The sequence below is a fragment of the Neopsephotus bourkii genome, unplaced genomic scaffold (genome assembly GCF_033783945.1).
Source record: "Neopsephotus bourkii isolate Nb327-2 ecotype Australia unplaced genomic scaffold, CSIRO-AGI_Nbou_v1 NB_196, whole genome shotgun sequence".
NCBI classification, from domain to species: domain Eukaryota; kingdom Metazoa; phylum Chordata; class Aves; order Psittaciformes; family Psittacidae; genus Neopsephotus; species Neopsephotus bourkii.
Genome location: NW_026900709.1, coordinates 11,653,568 through 11,677,150, shown reverse-complemented (window position 1 = coordinate 11,677,150; position 23,583 = coordinate 11,653,568). Strand labels below are relative to the sequence as shown.

The 23,583-nt window shown below is 39.4% G+C and overlaps 1 protein-coding gene across 2 annotated transcripts in view; it reads right to left on the bottom strand.

The window, feature by feature from the left end:
* Nucleotides 1-7,404: 7,404 nt before the first annotated feature.
* Nucleotides 7,405-23,583, bottom strand: part of OLA1 (Obg like ATPase 1) — a 136,654-nt gene continuing 120,475 nt past the window's right edge. For both annotated transcript variants that reach the window (XM_061380246.1, XM_061380257.1), the window contains exons 8-11: nucleotides 14,934-15,074; nucleotides 14,149-14,245; nucleotides 11,958-12,080; nucleotides 7,405-7,928 (exon numbers count right to left, since the gene is read on the bottom strand). In XM_061380246.1, the coding sequence (XP_061236230.1) occupies nucleotides 7,827-7,928; nucleotides 11,958-12,080; nucleotides 14,149-14,245; nucleotides 14,934-15,074 (463 nt within the window). In that variant the 3' untranslated portion in view covers nucleotides 7,405-7,826. The remainder of the gene's footprint in view (nucleotides 7,929-11,957; nucleotides 12,081-14,148; nucleotides 14,246-14,933; nucleotides 15,075-23,583) is intronic.

The window sequence follows — 23,583 nt, the reverse complement described above, 5'->3', positions numbered from 1 at the left end:
AATTGTACTGTTGATTATGAAAAACACAAATACCTCAACAGTCAGACTTAAATAGCAGCCATCCCTTGGTAGGGACTTAAAACCCTATTTATGCCTTGTTCAGACTACCAGCACCTTTCCATGTAGGAAGTGTCCTCATGGCTCTGCCTCACCCCTATGTGTTTCCAACCCGCAGGAGGAGGGATGGAAGATGTGGTTGGCAGGAATGGAGACACGGACACTGCTCCTCCAGGGAAAAGCCCTTCCTGCAGTCTGTGTAGGACGTCCCTGTGCAGCAACATGCAGCTGGGGCACCACTCGGGCATGGGAAGTCTGTTTGAGATGCAAGGGGTCAGGAGGGTTGTAGGTTACACATCGAGTTGCCTCCTGCAGGCTGAGAGTTTGTACCAGCAGTGACTATTGTTGAGCAGCTGTGAGGTTTACACCGCGTTTCCAAAAATAATATGATTTCTCAGTGTGATCTCTGTCTGAATTTGGCAGAAAAAGGTTTAATGGCTGGCAAAACATTAGTAAATAAAAGCGGATCAAGATGATGTTGTTACAATAACAGATTGCATTACTATTCCCTGTCCTTAGGAAAACCCTGATTACACCAAGATCCTCACAGGGTCTTATGAATAAGTCAGGAAGGGGCTCTAATGACCCCGCATGAGAGCACACAAGCTGCAGCACAGCCAGCGAGGTGCCAGGTGCCTCTCAGAAGCAGGCACTGGCCTGGATGAGTAACAGCAGTTATCACAGGGAGTTTGCTGATTTTCTTTGATAATTTGAGCCAGATTTGCTGCTGGTGTAAACCAGCAATGCTCTGCTGAAGCCAAAAGGGTGCTGCCAATTCCTAGCAGCAAAAACTGACCCTTAATCTATTCTTAATCCTTTCATTCTTCATTACCTTATTGAAGAACCGTACCTCAGTCAGAATACTCCCCACTACAGGGACGAGCAACAGACTTTTCTTGTCCATCAGTGTATGGGAAACTGCAATAGCTGCAGTATCCTCCCACCTTTGCGAGCACTGATTGCTGATCTTATATCTTGAATTGCATAATTACTGAACTAAGAGAAAATTACTTTTTGCTTGCAAGTGTGAGGACAGCTCTGAATCCATGAATGACTCACCCTCAGGCACTGGTGTTTAATTTATGAGCTATTTATCTCCTCGCACACACCCCAGCACAAACAATTATACTTCGTAATTTGTTGATCTTATCAAGCCTGTTTGATGTTACTATTGCTACCTCCAATAACGCTGTGCTTTGAAACTTAAGCAGGATTTATAACCAAATTTGGATACTTTGCACACAATTCAGATTTCAGGGAAGCTTAACTCTTCGGTAACTGAAAAGTTTTACGTACAGTTTACAAAGGAGAGCAAATGATGCATCTTTGGCTGGCAAATCTGGCAAGGTGGCCCTTCGGCAGCGCCAGAGGCCCCCTTAACAGTTAGTTCTGCCCTTGCATGGCACAGGTGAGTTTTCCTAGCTGAAAATGAGAGAGGGGAGTGGATCCCATCCTGGGCCAGGGCACCTTCATCACCTCCATCCCGTCTGTGCTTCGGGCAGGCTGCAGTGCCTGGATGTGGTTCCCACACGTATCTGTGGCGTCCTCCCTCGGAGCCTGTCCTGCTGCTCTGGCTTGTTCCTGGGAACCTTTTCATGTGGGCAACAGCCTTCCTCCGTACTGAGCAAGGACTTGGTTAACCTGTACCTTATGGCACGTTTACCATAAATCCAACTTCATGAATCCCTTGCTCAATCTAACTCTGTTACCAGGAGAAGGTACCAAAGCTGGGGCCACACACGCTTACCTCAGATAGCGCTTTGGGTGCAGGCAGCTCCTCTGTGTACCCACGACTGCGAGCTGGTGAAGGTCCTCATGAAAGTGTTTCCCAAATGCTCCTCACAAACCTCTCCTCCTCCTTGCGTGCTGCTCACCAAAATACAGCAAGTGAAGTCGGGATAAGAGGTACGAGCAGTGCAGGGATTTAACTCTGCACTTTCAAGGCCAGGCTTAAATTAGCCCTAACTTCAGACCTGGAGGTTCTGCCATAGGTGAGGTGGGGGATCCCTCCCCGTGGCTGTGGCAGTGGGGGACCCGCAGGCAGTTCAGGAAGCTCACTCCACAGCCCGCTGTGCTTGAGCTGAAGGGTCTGGGTGACTGGGAGCAAAACCATCACCAGCACAGAGCAGTACTTCTTCCATCCCTGCCCTCACTGGAATAGCCCTTGGAGTGTTACTTATTATTTATTTAAGGTCTGCTTCATCAGGGACTGTAGTGATAGGACAAGGGGTAATGGCTTCAAACTTCAACAGGGAAGATTTAGGTTGGATATAAGGAAGAAGTTCTTTACTGTGAAGGTGATGAGGCCCTGGCACAGGGTGCCCAGAGAAGCTCTGGCTGCCCCACACCTGACAGTGGTCAAGGCCAGGCTGGATGGGGCTTTAAGCAATTTGGTGTGGTGGAAGGTGGCCCTGCCCATGGCAGGGGGTTGGAACTGCATGAGCTTTGAGGTCTTCTCCAGTCTGAACCATTCTAGATTTTCTGTGTTTGGACATACCCTGAAATAGAACCCTCACCTCTTCAATACCGTTGTCAAATAGAAGAGGCCTTCCCCACCACCCGCGTTCCTGTCCAGCCCACCTGGCTCTGCCAGCCCACTCACTTTCTGAGGCTCGGGTGAATTGAATGTATTTTGTTCAGTTACACATCACGTGTGCTCTTGCAACAGCTCCAGATCTTACTTCCTGCAGGGCTCATGACATTTTTCCATACTGAGCACATACATTTTGCATGTAGGGAATAAAGCGCTACAGGCGTTCTGTAAGTGCACAGAGCCGTAATGAGCTCTGATGAGCAGGCACCTACCAAATCATCGGTTTATGACAGCAAGCACACACATGTAACTTATTTCACAATATGCAACACGCTGCCATATGTATCTATTGCCGTGGATCAGGAAGGGGCACTACCTGCAGGTAGAAGCCAAGAAATAAGGGCTTCAAAGAGAGCCTTGCAATGCAGCGTTTACTGTAAAACTGTCACAGCCCAACCAGCACACCACTGCTTCAATCCGCTGGGATACTGGGATGAATACCACTACTTTATTACTATTTTTTGAAGTGTTTTTCAAAGCCCCCAGTGGTTTTCCTGGTTTAATTGAAGTGAAATGGTGGATTGGCACGAGCACACACATGGAATTAGTATGGGAGAGTAAAAATTAGAACAAGTGGGTATTAGTTTTAAACGATCACTGACTTGTAGTGAGCCTCCCCTCTCCCTGCCCCATGCCTTCATCCTCTGTGAGATGAGTGGAGAGAAACGTTAAAATTTAGCCCCAGCCCATGGAAGACACCGCTGGCAACTACAGCCAGCATCAGTAAAGCGCTGGGAGGTGCTCAGCAAAGCTACCCCAGCTACAGAGCAGGCACTCCAGCTGGAAGCTGTTCTGTGGGAGAGGAGGAAGGGAAATACAGGTTATGACGCGTGTTTCCAAAGCAGGCGCTCTGGCATACAGACTTCCTGACCAATCAAGCCCTGCAGTCTGGAAAGAGAACAGGATGAACCCGGGTGACAAAAAGAAGTAGGTTGAAAACTGCAGCAAGTAAGGAAGGACCCTTCAGGGAAGGTAAATAATTTAGAACAACTACAATAATGCCACCACATCTACAGGGCTGGACACAGTCAGTGAAGGGGCAAACCCCATGAAATTAATACTTCTTTTTTAATGGCGATTCTAATCAAAATGCAGAACTGGGAAGGACATCAAAGAGATCATGCTCCTTCGAAGAAAAGTTGCTTTGGAGAGGAGACAATAACGGCAATATTGGGTCAGATCACAGACCCTTGAAGCTCATCCTGGACTTCCTGGATTTTTGACAGTGGCCAAGAGATGCCTGGCAGGGACAAGGTATACGTACCAGTTTTTCTCCCAGCATCCACAATTTGTGACTTAAGGACACTCCCAGTGCAGAGGCAATACTTTCATTGTAACAGTTTAGGGTTTTTCCCCCAGTCAACCTATTTTTCTTCCCCCAGGGCTTTGTCCAAGCATTTTGAATGCTTGCCAGCCTTAGGCATCCACATCATCTTGTGGCAGGAAGCGCACAACTGAAACCATGCAAAATAAGCATTCGGTTTAGCTTGTCACCCACACTAGCTTGAGCACTGAATTTATGAAGACATGGGAATCCTTCCATTCCTCTGTGGAATATTCTGACCCCAGAGTTGGTCAAAGAGCAGCCAGGAGATGGTGGCTCTTGTCCTACACTAAAAGGATACTTCAGTTTTCATATAGCCAAACACACCTGAGTCTCAGGCAGTTAGGTGCCTATTTTTAGTTCATCACCAACCACTTCCTGTTTTACTTTACATAACGTACTATGGAAACAGTATGATGTCTTATCTGATACATTATGCACACAGAAAGCCTAAGCCTGCTCCCCTTGTGCTGTTCTGGAAAAAACTGACTAGGACAGAAAACTATCCTAATATGAGAGGTATGCATGGGTACACACTCTTTACAAGCTAAATCTCTTTTGTTCTTTGTGCATCTAAGTGGCCTGAAACATCCCTTATTGGGGTGCCCAAGCACATCACTTAGTGATGCTGCCAATGAAAGACAGCAGTAACCCTTTACTTGTCTATGGCACTGTTATTTAACCAGGAACATACTTTTAAAAGTGAATCTCCTGATCACACCTATACACACACGCTCACTGCTTTGCTCTGGAGGAACAGGCAAACTGGTTGTCCCTTGGGAAGCTTACAGAAAACTGGTTCTCTTTTCAGACTGAAGTGAAAACTGCCCTCTTAACTCCTCATGGGACCAGCCTGCAACCAGCCCAAGGTAGCCTCTCCAATACCTGATGTAGGAACTGCTTTGCTCTCCAGCTCTGTTCCTACACAGTCACCCCACACGCCGCTGCAGGCACAGCTGCTTTCACTGACATCTCCCCATCACCTTCAGGCATGCTGTTTTGGTCAGCTGGAGGCAGGTAGCAGGGATTTCCCTGTTGCACTAGGATTTGTTGGATCACAGAAATATGCCATCAACACCATGGTTATTAGGCACTGTGGAATACGAGTTAAGAGAGCTAGTACTCATCCTCCCACGCAAAATTCCCCACTTTCCATGTTTTGGAAGAGCAGGGCCTACCATGTTTTCTCACCCGTCTCCAGCTGAAGAAACACAGTGTCTCCTACTCACTACCATCATCCCCAGTGAGTACTGGTCATGGAGAGCGAAGAGCATGCAGGCAGATGTCACTTAAATAGTAAATGTGAGTAGAATGCATATATTGCAGCTGGAGTCACCTGTGCAGGTTGAAGTGCATCAATAACATGTGCTTGGCTTAAGTCGAATGACCATTCTATTTGAAATACAAGTTTTCAGGAGGTGTATGTCTTAAATGCATAGACCCACTGGGGGGAAACACAAGCTGCAAATACTTAACGTGACAGTTGCCACAAGTCACCAGTGATAGGACTGACTGAGTTTATCAGATTATTCTTTCTTTTAATAAAATTTGGGTTTATTCTGGAATAACTGATTAGCTTCAGCAGCAAAAAGAACATTAGCTAAAACAGCTAAATAACCTGTTCAGGCAAATTAGCAAGCTGAAACATAAACCATAATGTGTATTTTAAAGCTGTGGCAAATCTTTTAGGTTTGTTTTCTACCTGCAGAATATTGTGATAACTTCCGAAAGCCCCGTCTATCATGAAAACCGGTTCAATTTTTAATGGTTTTTATTTTTAGGACAGGGAGGTATCATGCAGCACACACATTCAAATCTGAACAAATACAGCTTACTAAGCATAACAAAAATATGACGTGATCTATTAACTGTGCTGTCCTTTCTAACAACACCTTCGCTGACATGCGATAATCAGGGAGCATGGGAATTTTGGAAACCAGAATGAGTTTCAGACAGGAGAAGGGAAACCGTTTCAGCAGGTATTAACGCAGTGAAGTGGTTACTTCTCTTTCACCAACACATATACTCCACTTCTCACTCACCTTTCATTGCATCTGAAACCCAGCATGAGCCCTTCTGTGTTACTAGCACCTTGCTGACTTCCAAGAGAAACAGGTAGGCTCCATTTTCTTTTGGATTTCACTTTTAACACAAGATTTGGTGGTCCTGATCTTTTCTCAATTATGTAACATCAAATTAACACCAAGAACAAATACTATCCGCACCAGGGAGACGGTATAAAAGAGAATTACAAGGGTGCCAAACCATCTGAAGCCCTAGCCTGCCTGCTTTGCAGTATTCTCCCCCCACTCCTGCCACCATGAAGAAAAGGAGACGCACTTTAAAACAAAATCAACAACTACGCATTGAAGTCGTCTGCCCTCCCTCTTTCTCCTCAGTGCAATTAAAGGCAGGATGCCAACTTTTCAACAATGAACCCTGTGGCTCTGGCTGACCCATGCCTTACTCTTGCAGAAATGAGCAATGAAGCTCAAAGGCAGCATCTCAAGGGAAGCCTCGGAGGAGGAGATCACCAGCGCTCTCAGTATCTTAAGTGCAGAGGGAAGGTCAGCCACCGATAAGTTGTCATTTACAAAGTTTGTAGCAAGCAAATTTATCACAGCAACGTGAGAGGTCTGGCATCACCTATGAGCCACAGGTAACATCAGCATCAATCCCAGCCCTGATCCCACTGAGTCTGTAGCGGAAACCACAGGCACTTCAGAAAAAGCCAGGCTGCTTTAAATACTTTAAACATCCTGCAAGCAAGGGCAATTCTACACCTGGCATTGAAAGTACAAGCTTGGTTTTCCTTTTGCCAACAACTCATTTTTCTGTGTTACCCAAAGAGACTAGCTCTCCCTCATGGTTAAAGGGGTAAAGAAGTACTCACAGCTGCAACCTTATTTCAGCCGAACAACTTACCTATCGAGGACAGTGTGACCTCTTCCTCCACAACACTATGTCACCCCACACTGGCCTGAAAACCAGACCTGAGAGGAGAACACACAGCATCAGGCACTGCCGCTCCAGCCTCCACAATTTAATAATTTCAAAGCAAGAGTTAAATACTTTTCCAAAATGATTTGAACAAAAGAGCTTCAGTCTCAAGGATAAAATGCTGCTTCTACATATATTTCCTCTCTCCAGTGAAAATCATTTACGCTGCATCATTCTTATTATCGTTGCTATCATCTTTCAGTGAATGTCCATCTACAAATTCATTAACTTTTTGGAGACAAATCACTGGCATCCTAATCTTGTGATTCCCATGAAAGACTCACTTCTGAGACACAATTGCAGCTGCCCCACACTGCCAGTTACTGTATCATACACGTCTTAAAATTCTGTAATCAGCATCCACCAGGTGCCGTATCGCATTCAGCACACCACAGTCAGTCAATACAGACATCCCCAAACACACCAAGGCTGGTTTTGTCAAATGTTTTATTGAGTGTAGACATCTGGAGTACTGTAAAACATGCATTATCTGTAGATTCAAAAAGGAGCAAGCCACATTGTCCTCACTGTCAAACGTGTCAGGCTTGGCATACATGATGGAGATTAATGAAGTATCATGAGAGTAATATGGTTCCTGAAAAGCTTCTACAATTTGGAGTAGGGTCTTAATCGTTTGAAATGCAAAGCTGTTCACATTTAGTGAACTTGCATGTTCGCTGGAGGTGCCATATTTTAATTCAAAACAAACAAGGGTAATTTCACTGGGGGGAGGGGAGGTTCCCTAGGTAGAAACTGTGTCTTTTTGTTTCCAGATATTCCATCCTAAATAAAAATGTATATGCTTTTTGAAGCAACACAGTTTGTTTCCGAGCAATGAACAACATCTGATTTTCATTTCTTCTTGGGTTGTTGAGGTGTATTAAATTTAAAGAAGATAATATCTCCATCTTCCACTATGTAATTTCTGCCTTGTTGTCTGTATTTTCCAGCAGCCTGTAAATAGAACAGACAAAAGGAAAATGGGTTATTTCATTAGCTATTTTATACCATTTTCAAATTGTAATTATTTAAATATATTTTGGCACAGAAATGGTACTACTTCAGCTTCAGATTTTGACAGCCACAATACGTCTCGGTTTGACATAATTTGCTTTCATATACATATAAAATAGATACAAAATAATTTAACCCCTACTTAATCGGTGATGCTTAAATACCATCTGCAATATATAGTGGTAAATGTGTAAACCCTGTCAAGTCTTAAGATAAAGGACACTAAAAACTCTTTTCTTCCCCCCCCCGCCTCCCCCCCCTTATCCCCAAGCTTTCAGGCTTTTTCTTCATCTAAAAAAACCTGCAGATGGCAAACACTGGCAGCAGGAATCTAAGACAGTTTTGTTGGAAAGGGCGATCAGCAGCAGTCTGCATCATGGCTACATGGCTGTCAAACTGGCTATGAACCACTTCTGAGCCCCTGGACAAGTGAGCGCTGTCAAAGTGAAAGATGGGAACGCTACGCAAGAGTCACAACCATACATGTTTTGTGCTTCAAGTGGGGCTCTTGTCTGCTTGTGCCCAGATAATGAAAGGCACAAAATACAGGCTCAGTTTTTCTGTCAGAGATTTCCTTTAGAAGAAATTTCCTTCAGAAGAACAGATATAAGAGCAGATAAGCTGCGAAACCGGGATACAGGAGAAGGCATATAGACCAAAGACATGAAAAGGAAATTCGTTATGAAAATGCTGTATTTGAGGGCAGAAGACAGGCAAGGAATCCATTAACTATCAGTACTCTCTGCATTAGAATTTATTATTATATTTTTCTGTCTCTATCTCATCGTAATTAAACCTAGTATTTAGAGAGGCTACAGAGAAGCTGTAGCATCAGGACTGACAGACTGGGCAGGAGGTGGTCTGCAGAAGCATTTATCTTGAAAAGTGATCTACAATATGGAAAAGTTGAGAGCTTCTGCTTTAGTTCAGTAATGATTCCTGTTTTGAAGTTTGCTCTTGCAGGAGAAAGTGCTTCCATGCAAGACCTCACTGTGCCATTATTCTCAATGACACTATCACAGTGGTGGCATGCTAAGATCCCATTACAGGAAAGCTGTTAACTAATGACCTTAGTTGCAGCAGAACAGATCAGATTAATGGTACATAGTTAACTTAGACACCTTTCTTTCACAAAACCTGCTCTGTAAAGCAATGTATTTCTCCATATTGCTGTCTAGAAATTTGGAGGCTCGATAACCTTGTTGCTGTCATTCCTTATTTAAATGTCGTCACCAGTGATGCCAGCCTACAGAAAACTGCAGCTAAAACAGCCTTGACAATAAATACGCAGTGCAACAGTAATTGACCTTATCTGATACGACACTATCGGTGAATAATAAACAGTACATTGAAAGTGGTTTTATATTCCCTCCCCCCCGAAATCTGTTCAGACTATGAAAGCTTTACTTCCAAGTAGACTTACTAGTTCGTTCCTTTGAAGATCCTAATAATGCTCAAAGTCAAGAGTAATTAGACTAATTGATGGCATAAACACTAATAAAACAGTGCTGTAAAGACCATCAGCAAGCGTAAGCTGCAGGCACAGGTACAGAGACATTTTACAGCCAAATACACTTACTACTTGGAAATACACGTAGGAAAAACTGAACTTCACAAAGTAACAATGTGCATTTTTTTAGCACACTATTGCATGCGGTCAAAGTGGCAGGGACTTCTTTAATTAAATACATTTTGACACACCAATGCAAGTTTATGTATTTCTGTTACCAGTTTACAGTTAATTAAAAGTGACAGGGTTCCTTTAAATTCTCTGGAGACCATTTAATCCATTTCCATTGCTATCAGAAACACTGGTTGAAAAAATCAATACCCATTTGTGAATCTTGAGTATGTATTAAACAAGACACGTCTAACCAGTTCATTTGCACTTGAAAGCAGCCATCTGTAGAAGCCAGCTTTGCCTAAGCAGATATGATTGCTAATAATGTGATATCCCTGTAGACTACAAAGCCCACACAGAGCTATTCAGTGTATAGTTCACAGCACTGGCATTAAATTAGTTATGCTGTACTGGTGTTAAACACACACAAAATCAAACTTAAAAATCGATCAACTTGATAACATACAAAGCAAGCCACTGCCATTACCACTGTTATTTCGGTTGACTCCTGAAAGCTCCCAAATTTAATTTTCAAATTTACCAGCAATATAAAAGTAATTAGTATTGTGTATGGCATGAAACATTGTATTAAATGCAAATTAGAGAAAACTAGCGTGATAGAACACATTTTTCTAAGGGCAAGGTTTTTTTCTAACATTGATTTAAAAACTGAGTAACAAATGCAAATGTGCTTCCTTTGCAGATACTTCAAAACAATAAAATATTAACCATTAAATATAATTTGAACACGGAAGCTTGATGTTTAGAATCTCACATTATGAAAAGCAACAAAATATACATGCAAAATACAGATTATTTTAATAGGTATTAACTGATACAGCTTCTCAGGGAAAACACTCGGATTTGAGCATCAAAAACTGTTGCTGGCAGAATTCGAACCTTGGTTACGTAAAGTGGTCTCTGACTGCAGAATATTAGATATATTTATAGCTGTGGTTTCACTTTACAACTACAACTCTACTTCCCTTTTCATAAGGCAGTTCACATGCTGCAATGAACCAATTATACTGGGATTTTTTTCCCCTCACTTCCTGGGGTTCAAACAAACCTATTAAAGTCCCGCTGCTCAGTATGATCTTCCTTAGTGATACCACTGAGAATAAGCTGAATTTGAAATCATAGTTTTGCATACCTTTCAAGCTATCAAATAGCAAACAATAAAGCTGGATCTTTTACATTCTTTAACACATTATAGTGTGTTGAAACCTTCAAATACTGCAACTGATTAAATCAAACTAATGTGCTTTGTAATTGCAATTTTATAAAATACGAATCTTATGATACCAAAACTGTTAAATGAGAAATCAAATGTGCATTAAATAAAGGCAAGCTTCTCTGCTTAAAGACAGTGGAAATAATGTGATAGCAATGCAGAGAAGAACAGTTTTTCTTATAGCATTTATCTGCCATGTACAAGTTCATTTCATATTTAGTAACTTCAAATCAGATGTAATTTGTCAGCTGTAAGGGCACAACTCTGGGCACCCAATCAGTCTCTGCCCTCTAGTGTTGAGAAAGCAGATAAAATTCTTCTTAATAGAAGTGTCGCTACAAAGAAGCCTGAGCTGAAGAAAAAAGTTTTTCATTAAATGTCTGCACTGCCTATTCAGTAGATGATAGTTAGGAAACTTCACCTACTGCAATATATTTTTGTGGACTACACACAACTATTACTGGCACCCTGAACAATCCATGCAAGGCACAGCATTTTTGAGTAAGACATCAAAAAGCAATTGAATTAAATACTGAAAGGGTAAATGTAAAGATTCTAATTATGCCTACCAGAGCCTAGGAGTGCAATCCACTAACCCGGGGGGGGGGAAGGTATATTTTTATAATATAAGATTGTATTAACCATTTGAACCTGACATTTACAATACTTTCACTGCAAACCCAAACAAGATGACACATTATCTGAAGAAAGAGATTTTCTGTTTCTTGCATTTCGTTTTTAGAGGTGATTTGAAAATCTGCTATCTCAGGTTAAAATTTTGACTTTTCAAAACCAAGTTTATTTTAAACCTTATTAGATTATAAATACTAACCTGTAAACAGAGGAAGGAAAATAACATGGCATTTGGTCTTATTGTTGATATTTAGGTCCATAAACTGTCATATCTTGAATACTGGAATACCTGCATTCCTGTTCAGTAAGCTGGAGCATCTGAATCCTTTCTTAAGCAGAAGATGAAAACAGATTTTGGCCTATTGCTAGAGGGGCTGCTGAAATTCACCTAGCATCAAGAACTTCTTCCCAGTGAAAAACAGACTTGAAATGGAAAAATGGCACATATGGAGGAAGGGAGAAGAAAAAATGGGGAGCTCACCTTGACAGCAGCTTCTGAACCCCCTTCTTTAAAATCTTCATATTTCATTACTTCAGCCATAATGAATCCCTTTTCAAAATCTGTGTGAATCTTCCCTGCTGCCTGAGGAGCCTTCGTCCCTTTCTGTCATAGGAAAGACCAGAAGAAAATTAATTGCATTTAAGAAGACTGATTGCAGGAAAGAGGTTTCTCCTTTTTGATAGGCTTTCAGGATCTGCCGAAACTTTGTTTCCTATCAGTAAAAACGTCACGCATACAGCTAGGTCATTCTCTATATTGGAATATACAGATAGGTGCCTTCGTCTCAGATAAACCAACTGGTATTAAAGAAGGACAGCTTTGTTTTTCCTAATAGGTATCAACAGCAGTATTGATTTTAGAAGCTATGATTGTGTTTTGCTGTGAGATTCACTTCGATCCCTACCTCTCCACACAGAAAGTGAGGAAAATAAAGATTTTTAAATAACTTAAAAATATGAATTACTCAAGTCTTTTACTGACATCCAAATAATTTCAATTAAATGATAACATTCATTGGCAAACCGCATTTGTAATCAAAAATGATTTATGGATCTCAAGCCCTACATGTCAGCTTATTTTTATTTCAGAATAATTTTAGTAAGGCTAATATAGAACAAAATGACTGTTCCTAGCAAAATTTCAAGAACCAGATCACAAAAAATTAAAAATCACTGGCAACTATTCTAAGACAATTTAAGTTTATGCAATAGAGGAGAATGCATTATCACTGCACGCTTTAAATTACAGGGACATACATTCTGTGCACATACAACCATGGAGAGAAATTTGAGAAATAATGGTGACCTAAAGGCTGCTTAATAAAGCATGTTAAAGTGCTAAGGAGTCTGACACTGTAAAGCACAGTTTTTACAATAAAAGATGTATTGGGTTAATATGGCTACTCACTGATGCTTACCTGACTAAATATCTTTGCACATTAAATCAAAGATACTTACAATCAGTCTTAAGATAAACCAGCTTTCAGATTTTCTAATAAAGAGCAAGCATTTCTCCTACTGAATACAGTGGAGTTTCAGAATGTGCTTTTAAAAACTATGGCAAGAATCAGAACAACAGAACTTCTGCTTTTATATTATTCTGTAGCTATTGCAGGGACTTCAGCTAGCAGTCATGTAAAAGATGAGATGAAAAGGCAAAAAAAAAACCAACATGCTTTTAGGAAAATAAGTTTAACATGCTAAAACATATACATAAACATCTGTAGCAGTATTAATAAAAATATAAATTTACTGGAAATTATGTTAATGAAAACAAATTAATTCCATTGAATGAAATTAAATACAGCACTGAAATTCACTGCACAGCACTAAATACACTGATGCAAAAAATAAAAGCTCAGTGAACAGATCTGCACCTCCAAAAGTTGACACTTCTGTAATTTTTAAGATAGATTTTGTCACTATGTGCATTTCAAAATATTTTTCAGTACTAATCCTTATGTTATAACAATTTACATTCAAAGGCAAACCACTACAGCTCAGCTCTTACTGTCCTCTGGGAATAAATTAGTCAATCTCTATGGCTATAATCACTCTACATCAATATTTAAAATACATTATATACATTTTAGGCATTACCTAAGTTCCTGGATAAATATATAAAACTACCAAAATAAACTAGGTCTAAATATTAAAGTCAGTAAAAGACCTGAATTACTGCACACTGATTTTAGGCTTTTGAACCCAAGTGTGTATCCATGAGGAATATAATGATGTTATATTGCTTTTATTGCTGAAAATGTAATCCGAGCAAAGCAAAGGAGGAATGAACCATCCGCAACCCAAACAAACTTAGTGAATACAAAATGAAAAGCAACATCAATTTCACTGCAGACAAACCCAGTCACACAGATTAAGCAAGCACAATACTGGTACGTCTTATCTCTGACCACAGGAGGAGGGTAGACAGATTCTACAGGATGAAGAAATTCAGACTATGTAATAGGCAGAATCAATTGTTACCTGCCTCAATCAATGCAGCTCCACTTTCACTGTTCAGCAGCTCACAAATAATTAAAGTTATCCTGGACAAAAAACTCATCTGTAATGACTAGCTAACCGCCACCATGACAAACTTCAAAGTCAGTGATATCAATCTGAATTCAATAGTGTGGAACTGGATATAGCTGATGAATAAGTATGAATCTTACCCTGATGGTCCATGCACGCACTTCATCTGGGCCTGCAGTGAAAAAGTATTCTAGTTGGAGTGCTGCATATCCAGCCTTAATGATCTTTGCTAAAGCACTGAGAAGAAAAAAAAGAATCCAATTCATTCAACATATACGCATAAAACAGCTAAATGCCCCAAGTAATCAATTTACATGGAAAGACATCAAATATTTTGAAGACACTGGGTCTACTTTTAAACACAGCTATAATCGCAGTAGCTTTTTTTCTTTGAACTCTCTTCAGAAAAACTACTTTTTTACTGCAGAATCATGAAGATGGTATTTATTTTGAGTTGTTTATTATGCACACTACAGAAATACGGGATAAATTTAAACCACTACCCGGCAGCACTTTTGGTTTCATGCAATTTTCAGGACTCCAGGTCATGACAGCATAACTGTTTGACTGAAATTCAATATTGAAACAATTTATTATAGTTCTTCAGAAAAATTATGGCAAAATTTTCTCCACCGTCCCTATTTCCCCATGGATGACGAAACAGTTTTGGTGATCATTCCTTCTCAAAAATATACATAACTAATACCTATGTTATAATTAAAACACTGTACAGAGATGACAGATGACAGTTAAAAACTTAATTTAAAATAAATCTTTTCACTCTGTCTCATGGTAAAGAAAGGAGAAGATTCTCTCTTTATAATGGTAATTACTCTGTCATTTATTATTCTATCAGCGCAAGCAATTAAATTACTGCAAGGAAATAGTTGATAATAAAGTGTAGGGAAAATGAATGCTAATTAACCTTTGTGTCATGTTCTCTTCGAGATACTTCTGTTTCTCCTCAGCACTCATATCTTGCAACTTGAGTTCCAAGGCCCCACTAAAAGGAATGACCAAAGCTCCCGGGTCGTGCTTGTCCACCCACTCTTTAATTTTTATCAACCTGTAGACAACAAAGGGCACAACATTATCTTGTAGTACATGCATGGCTGTACCACATTCATTATTATCAAGTAGCACATACATATTCATAAGAATTGCACGGATTTATGATGCCATCTTTTTGTGTATTGCTTTCCAAGGTCAAGGCATTAACAGGCAGCAATTGCTTCAGGTGTACTCCATTAACATTTCACTGTTTCTTGGTTTCTGTTTGGCATTTAATCTATCAGAAACGGGCATAATTTGAGACATAACCAGGTTTTTGGTAGAGGTTAAATACTTGCAATCTAAAATGTTAACTGAATAAAACTTTGTAGATCTGTGGATGTACATGTTTCTGAGACTTCCAAGAGTGATATTTATCAAATGCAGTAAAGCTGGGGTGTCTTCAATTTTCCTTCTGACTTCCTCCCCCCCCAGGCTAAGCATCTCAGTGGCTAGGGCAGCTGACAGTAGCAGACAGAAAAGAACACCAGACTTTATAAACTCCTAGAGAGCAAGCTGCACCCTGCCTTTTCTGGCTATTGATCTTGGAGAATACCATAGCTAATGGATACAGAGCTGTGTTTCTACTTGTTTCTCCCACTTTTCTACTCTCCCCAGGGCAAAGCTTCTAGATATCATACTATTATTATTCTTTTAAATAAGGAATAACATTTCCAATTTCTTTTCATCTTCAATAATTGGCAGCATCAGTAATAGTTTGCTGTACAGCTAATACTTTTTTTAGTTGAATGAAACTACAAATTTAGAGCTACAGATGTATGGTGTTAAGTTTTTCAATGTTCAATATCCTATTAGAATCAAGAAAATTTTTGCAGCAATAGCTGATGTTTAAACAATCTTTAAACACAGGCATCACATTCCTGACTGCAAGTACTATTTACTTTAAATTTGAGACATTCATAAATTACCTGTAAGGAGTTCAATGTTATTTATAGGGCACTATTTCTGAACAGGTGTGAATGGCAAGAATGACAAGCATGTATGCTCAGCAAGAAAACACAAGAGGCATGGGAATACTCCCTGTACACTAAGAACTGAAGTACAAAATACAGTACTTTGGGTGCTGTAGATGCTTCAGACCTGAAGCACCCACCATACAGCGCAGGATTTTATGCTTGCTGAGTTCTTTTTCTTATTCCTGCTAATCTCCAAGATTTAGACTAAGGTTTTAACTGCTATTATACTAAAGTGCTTTGAAACTGTGGCCTGCAAACCTTTAAATAACCAATGCAAATGTCACTTCAGGAAAAAATGAACTGAACCACAAGTTCATCAACACACATTTGTCAAAGAAAATAGCAGGGGATCAGAGCTATTATGAGATTAAGTGCATGGCCCACTGAGTAGGGTTTTAGATGGGACAAAGAATATAAAAGTTCACTCAACAGTTTTCACACGTCTGTTATATAAGGCTGGTCTTCTATCATTTACTTATGTAAATACCCCATCAGTGGTTTTCAATCCTCATTATACTAATCTTTTTGTCCTGCCCTCACCCAGTGAAAATATAGTCTGGTATCCAGGACCGATACTGAAACACTATTGCCTTCAGAAACATCTGAACTAAAAAAAATCACAATTAAGGTGCGTTTCCGAATGTGACATGTGACACTAACAGCACTTCTAAACTCAGCACTTGTAGTTAACTAATTGATTTTGGCTAACAAATGGGACATCAAAGTTCAGAGCTTAAAAGCATGAACCTTTTACAGAAAATGTATCTAGAAATGGATCTGCTATTCGTAAGTGTACTTCAACATCTGTGCATGCATCATTTTTTATTTGTATTTTTAAAAGAAAGTATCTAACATCAGTCTCTGGACTCATTAAGTAACGTACCAAGTGAAAAGAGAATGAAACACACGAATTTGAAAAGTGAAATCAGCATAGAGGTAATGTCAAAATTTGGATTCAAATTCTGTTTGGTAAATATGGTCATCCTAACTCACAAACTAAGAACTATTGTGGAACAACAAGATAAGAAATAATTACTTTGGCTAAAACACCAATTCAGAATAATAATAGTCTTAGACTGTCATTTTAACAGCTTTTCTATTGAGTCCTTAGAGGGATTATTTGCATTCCTCAGGTATTCTATTGTACGATTCAGATGAATAAAGACTTACAAATCATTCCTCTACCGCCAGTGTGAGACTTTGATCCAGTGAATACACCATTGTACCTTAACTATAATTGGCAAAAAACCTGACAGTGTAGAGCATCACAAGCTTAATAACAAAGGAGAATATCTCAAAGTGTTGACAGATGATCTTCATAATGCAGGAGCAGAGCTGGTACATTTTAGCAATAAATGAGCACTGAGGTCTAAAGGTCTCTGAAGTGACTGACATCAGACCTGCTACAGCCTCACTAAAAAAATAAGGTACTGCATCCCACTCTGTACAGACAGGTTCTCTGCCTGTGTCTTTCACTTTTCTGACTTTCAGTGTCACAGGAATTACTAAAAAGTACCAAGGAATTCCCCTAATGGTCATCAAAATAAAGAAAACAAACAAAAAAGTAAATACTCAAATATAAATAATGACATATTTCTAAATGACATTTTCTCCAAAGCAAAAATGCTTGGCTAATAATCAATCAACTAATAGTGCAAGTAAACTGGGAACTATCTGAAAACAGTGTACACGCTAAAAACAAGTTAAAATATCCTCTTTCTTCATCAGGTTTCTAAGACTGACATTATTAGGAGAGTTAAAATTAAATTGTTTATAAAACATAAAGCAAAAAGAAGAAAGGCTTATTCTAATACTGCTCAGTAATAATAGCGAGGGATCTCTTGGAGCACTTCTGGACATCCAACAGCCTTCCCCTATCAGGGTGGCTTGGTTCTTTCCTCCAGGTGGCTCTGTGGAGAAGAGTGTGTCAACAGTAACAACAGAGGGTTCCTGAACTGAAATTTTATTCTATTTGCCAAAAAATTGACAAAATACCCTTCTTAAAAGAAAATATATATATATGTATATATACCCAAGAAACAGTAAGACAATCATTCATTCTGAGATGGCAAAAATGAAATCTAAAGTAAAAACTGAACTGAAAACTCAAAAAGACAACTGCGTAAAAACTTGACACAAGGGTAAGACAGAGACAAAACCAGATGTGAACAACTTGCATGCAGCACTCAAAATTATAACCAAGGAAAATAGCCAAGAGAAATTAAGGTGCTCACTTGCACCTAACACTGTTACTGTTGGCTCATGAGGACATAAGGAAAGACAAATGTCAGCATATCTACTGCTAACTCAAAAAAGCTATGATGACCAAGATGTTTTCTTGCCACTACTAGATTCCAAAATTTGACAAAGCTATCATTTCAGGGCATTACAATTTTTAACTCTGCATCAGCCTGACAAGGAAAAAGTAAATGGAAGAAGTCAATGACTTCAAGTGCGAAGGACCAGGACAACTACCAGAGTTAGCTCCTGATACTTTAATCAGGATGTAGAACAGACCTTGAAGAAAGGTTTGAAAATGAGGGCACTCACTAAGAAAGTCAATAAGCAAAGGTTGTGCAGAAGGGAATGCCTTCACTTTAAAATGGGGATTGTTCCAGAGGCAGAAGAAACAAAAACCTGCGGACAACTGAAATAAAGAGGTATGAAAGTTGCAGAATGTACATTAACTACAAATTGATATTTGACAGAGTTTCACATGAGAGATCCAGCTGGGAGCAGAGACAGAGTTCAGATGGAAATCAGAAGTAGCGATGGAAGAGAGAAACTGCAGAGAGGACATAAGCTCAGTGGACACCTGCAAGACAAGATGATCTGAAAAACTGACCCCTGAGAAGAAAGGTGACTCTTGAGAGAGGATGCTTTTGTACAAGCAAGACAAAAAAAACCAAACCAAAACCATCTAGCTCATGGAAAGGAAACAACTGTTTTTCTGTTCTACACCTAACTATGAGTGGAAACCAGCAGAAACAAACCAACATGGCAGGGGAGAAGAGAATACCAGGCAGCAGTGAAAGAAGGAAAGAAACAAATGCAGATAATAAGATCAAGCTAAGTGATCAAAATGTACAAAAGACTAAAAAAAAAAAGACCTACAGATAGGAGTGAGAACAAGAGGACCTAGCAATTCCAACAGGCTCTTCCTGATGGCATTTTTGGGCAATCCTGGATTTCTCAAACCTTCCAAATACAATCTGTTTAGTGCTTTGTTCCCCACTATTGAGAAGTTTTCCATATGCATAGCCTAAGCCACCTTTATTTTAATTTAAATGCATTGGTCTGGGAACACACACTCCCTATTTCTATACAGCAGCATTTTACATACTTAAAACATGAGGTTTTGGGTTTTTTTTTTATTTTGAGCTTTCCTTGTAAGCCAAGTATTACTTCCAAACTTTGAACCTTTTTCTAGAATCTCTCCAATTGGTCTAAAAGTTCCTGGAAGCAATCAATGTCTTTGAAGCATTAAAAATAGAGAATTAACTCACACATTTTTCATGTGATTATCCTGTTCATAAAACTCAATATACTATTTGCCTTTTTTTTTGGTGACAGCAAAATTATCTCATGTTCAGTTTATAACTTACTGTATGACCCTGCTACACTTGCTATTTGTAATACTGTATTTGCATAGTTTATTATTTCTACATAAAATCCTTCTTAGAAGTTGCACCCTAGCTCTTTTTTTCCCTAATGATTTTTTCCATTTCTTGAGATGCTCTTAAATTTCAATTTTGTTCTATACGTACCTGGACATCACCTAGTTTTTGGGGTCATCTACAGATTTAACAAGAATGCTCATCATCCAGCTCATTAATGGAAATACATAACAGTATTCAACTAGAAGCCGCTTCTTCAGATCTCATAATGAGATATTCTTCCATTTGGAAAGTAAATCATTGATAACTATGCTCTGTGTATTATCTTCTAACCAGTCTTGCACACTCAACTGCCAGTAGTTTCCATCTAGCCGATTTTTCTTTCTTGTTTATGAGATTGTTGTAAGGCACTGAAACCTTTAAAGGCTTACTAAAAATACCAATATGTAGTAAAGCACATTTTTTCACTACATGCAAGACCATTAAATTTATCACAAAATATTACAGTCATCTGACAATCTAGACAAGTAATATGCAGCCAAAACAAATTTGTGAAGACAACTGGGCTGCTTCTAGGTGATTAAAAACAGTTGAATTGTTCCAATACTTTTCTTGAAATTAAAGGAAAATTCATCAACTTCAAAATGTTTTGTTTCCTCTTTCCTCTTTGTGGCTTTGTCTTTTGAAGCCTCACCCATTATTCACAAGTTATCTAAAATGATGATGAATTAGACAGTAATTACTGGGTTTTGCCATGTCCCAAAACATTCTACTATGAATACCATTAGATTTAGTTGATTTGGTGGGATGGAAGAGGAAGATTTAATTTACCTAAGCACCAATACTGCATGACACAGGTCTTTCCCTTCTGTTCTGTTGGCATGCACAGACTCCACAAAGATCAGATCACACTGTCCTCAGTGCTGTATACATATATATGAATACGTAGTTTCATATAAATAAGAAACATTCACACCCTCACTAATTCCAAATTTATATAATCAAGGAAGAACGGAATGGTAAAAATTATGAAACCAAAGTATACCCAAAAAATATCAGTGTCAGAACTTAAGAACAGGAAACAGAAAGCACAGGTATTACTCTAACAGATTAAGACACTCTCTTTATTGCTACCTGCCTTTTTTAGGGTATCCCTTTCTTCTTGCACTACACAAACAGAAAGGAAGACTACACAGGAAAACATTAAAGAATACAAAGGTACTTGCTTCCCCACCATAACAGTTTGCTGCTTATGAAGACAACAAATGTACAGGTGGTTTGGGAATACCTTTTACTGACCAAGGCAATCCCATCTCAAATCATCAGTGACATTAACAAGCTTATTTTTTTATTCCCTGTTCCCAGATGGCCAGGAAGAATGCAGGAATCCTCAAGATTGGCTCTTTCCTAACATCCACCCCTCACCTGCAAATACTTTCTAGTAACATTTCAGAACAAAACTACTGCCTCCACATGCTAGGCTGCTCCCTGGTCAGAAGCCTTCTCTCAGCCCCCTCAGAACCAAAGTTTTAGGAACTCAGAACTTCATTTATCCTTTGTACCCTAAATGTGTTAAGTTCTTCAATACCTTCCTAGAGTCCAATGTCTGTGTCCCCTCAGTATTCAGTCACTGCATTCAGATGAACCTTACAAAAGAACAATGTGAAGAACCTCATCTCATGCATTAGATGCCCTCAGCTCCCAGCACAATATTTACTTGAGCCTCGAAACATATAGTCCTTAAAATTCTTTACACAGTGTCCTGGGTTCAGCAGTAGCAGTCGTTTTTCTCTTTCTTAGTAGCTGGTGCAGTGCTGTGCTTTTGACTTTCAGCCTGGGAACAGCACTGATAACACCGATGTTTTTAGTTACTGCTCAGTGATGTTTAGCCTGAGCAAGGACTTTCTGAATCTCATGCTCTGCCAGGGAGGAAGGGAACCCGGGAGGATGCAGAGACAGGACACCTGACACAAACTAGCCAAAGGGGTATTCCATACCACAGCACGTCATGCCCAGATTATATACTGGGGGGCAGTTACCCGGAAGGGCTCTATCACTGCTCAGGTCAGGCTGGGTACTGGTCGGGGAGTAGCGAGAGGTTGTGTTCTCTTCCCTTGTTATTTCCCTTATAATTATTATTACTGGTGGCAGCAGTAGTGATTTATGTTATACCTTAGTTACTAAACTGTTCTTATCTCAACCCATGGGAGTTACATTCTTTTCATTCTCCTCCCCATCCCTCTGGGAGAGGGGGGAGGAAAGGAGGGGGGAGTAAGCGAGCGGCTGCATGGTTCTGAGTTGGCAGCTGGGCTTAAACCATGACACACAACATTTTCAGGGACTTGTGACACACCTCATGATCTCAGGAATCTTACAACAGAATAGTGTATAAAGTATTTAATTCTACCAGATCTGGAGTTCACACTTCTTAACTTCATTACAATTTCAACTGATAACTTATCAAAAGAAGAATAGAAGTTCCTGATCAACATTGTCATTTGTCATTTATTATAGATGGGTTTATAATTTTCTTTAACATTCTCCTTTGAAATGTAAGTAATCCTAGGCTCTCTGCCTCATGTGTGTCAAAGCAAGTTTTTCTAGGGCCTTGACCTTCATGATGGCCATTATCTTAAATCCCCCGTAATTCTGCAACATTATTTGTTAGATGGCGTGATCAGTATTGCACCTACTTCATATTCATATTGTATCATGTTCATATTGTATCCCAGATTCTAAGTATTTTCATAATCCGGACATGAGCTTCTCATCCCATTCCTTATCCATCCAGATATTACACTTACTTTTCTGCTACCAACCTCATACGCAGCAGCGACCAGCACTTCCTGCAGGCATATTCAAGCTGTTCACCAACAGAAATAATCTGGCAAAGAGCAGTTTTGGGAAGGAGTATTTCTGTCATATCTCCCCTTTTCATCCTTCTTTTAAGGTGGCCTGATTCACTTTCCCATGTATCCTTACAAGTGGTTATGCCAATGTAACTGAAGGAAGGGTGCTGCAGGAGCAGGTGGAAGACTGTTAAGAACAGGAGTGCTTTAAATTAGCCTACCACCCAAAAAACCTGCAATGCCAGGAAGCCAAGCTCAATCAGGAATTTTGGTGTTTATTACTGGAGAATACTTGTATGTGGCATGACTCCTGAGCAAAAATTGTCCTTTATGAGATCACTTGAAAATAGGCAGAAAACAATATAGGTGACAGGGAAAAAAAAAATAAATCAAGGCAATATTCCAAAAATCCATATGAAAGCACTTCATACCCTCCAGATGTAAGTCTGCTAAGAAATTGTCTAAGAAAATTGTCTAAGATAATATGGTAGTATGATACAGTTCTCAGTTTTTCTAGTCTAGAAAGCTACCTGGAGATATGTGCTGTTTAATGGTACGACAAACACACTTAACGACACTATACTTGACTTACAACTTTATATTACTGACTACTTTTTGAACATACTTCAGATAAAGATTTGGCTTAACTGATATGAAACTCATTTAGCTATTTGGGTTTGCAATGTTGGAACTGTGAAAGAAATAAAACCCCCGAACATGATATTACCTGTAAATCAAATACAGACAGTAGTTAATGGACAAAATACTTCTATAACTAAGAGAAATTAAGCATTCATAAAAGAAAAATCAAGTTGATGACCTACAACCAAGTTGAATTCAAAAATATGAAGATGGCAGAAACACAGAGAGAAAGAGGCAAACTAATCCAGATTGAGTTTTTCTGCTTATCGATACACAGCTCCAGTAAGAAAAGATTTTTTTAACAAATTATATAGCAAATACCATCTAACAAAAGGTCAGTCATGGTAACCCTATTTTAAACATTTGTAAGAAGCATCATTTATGAAGAAGAAAGATCTTGAAGTCCATTTTTAAAACATTTGTTTCTGACCTAATTTTCA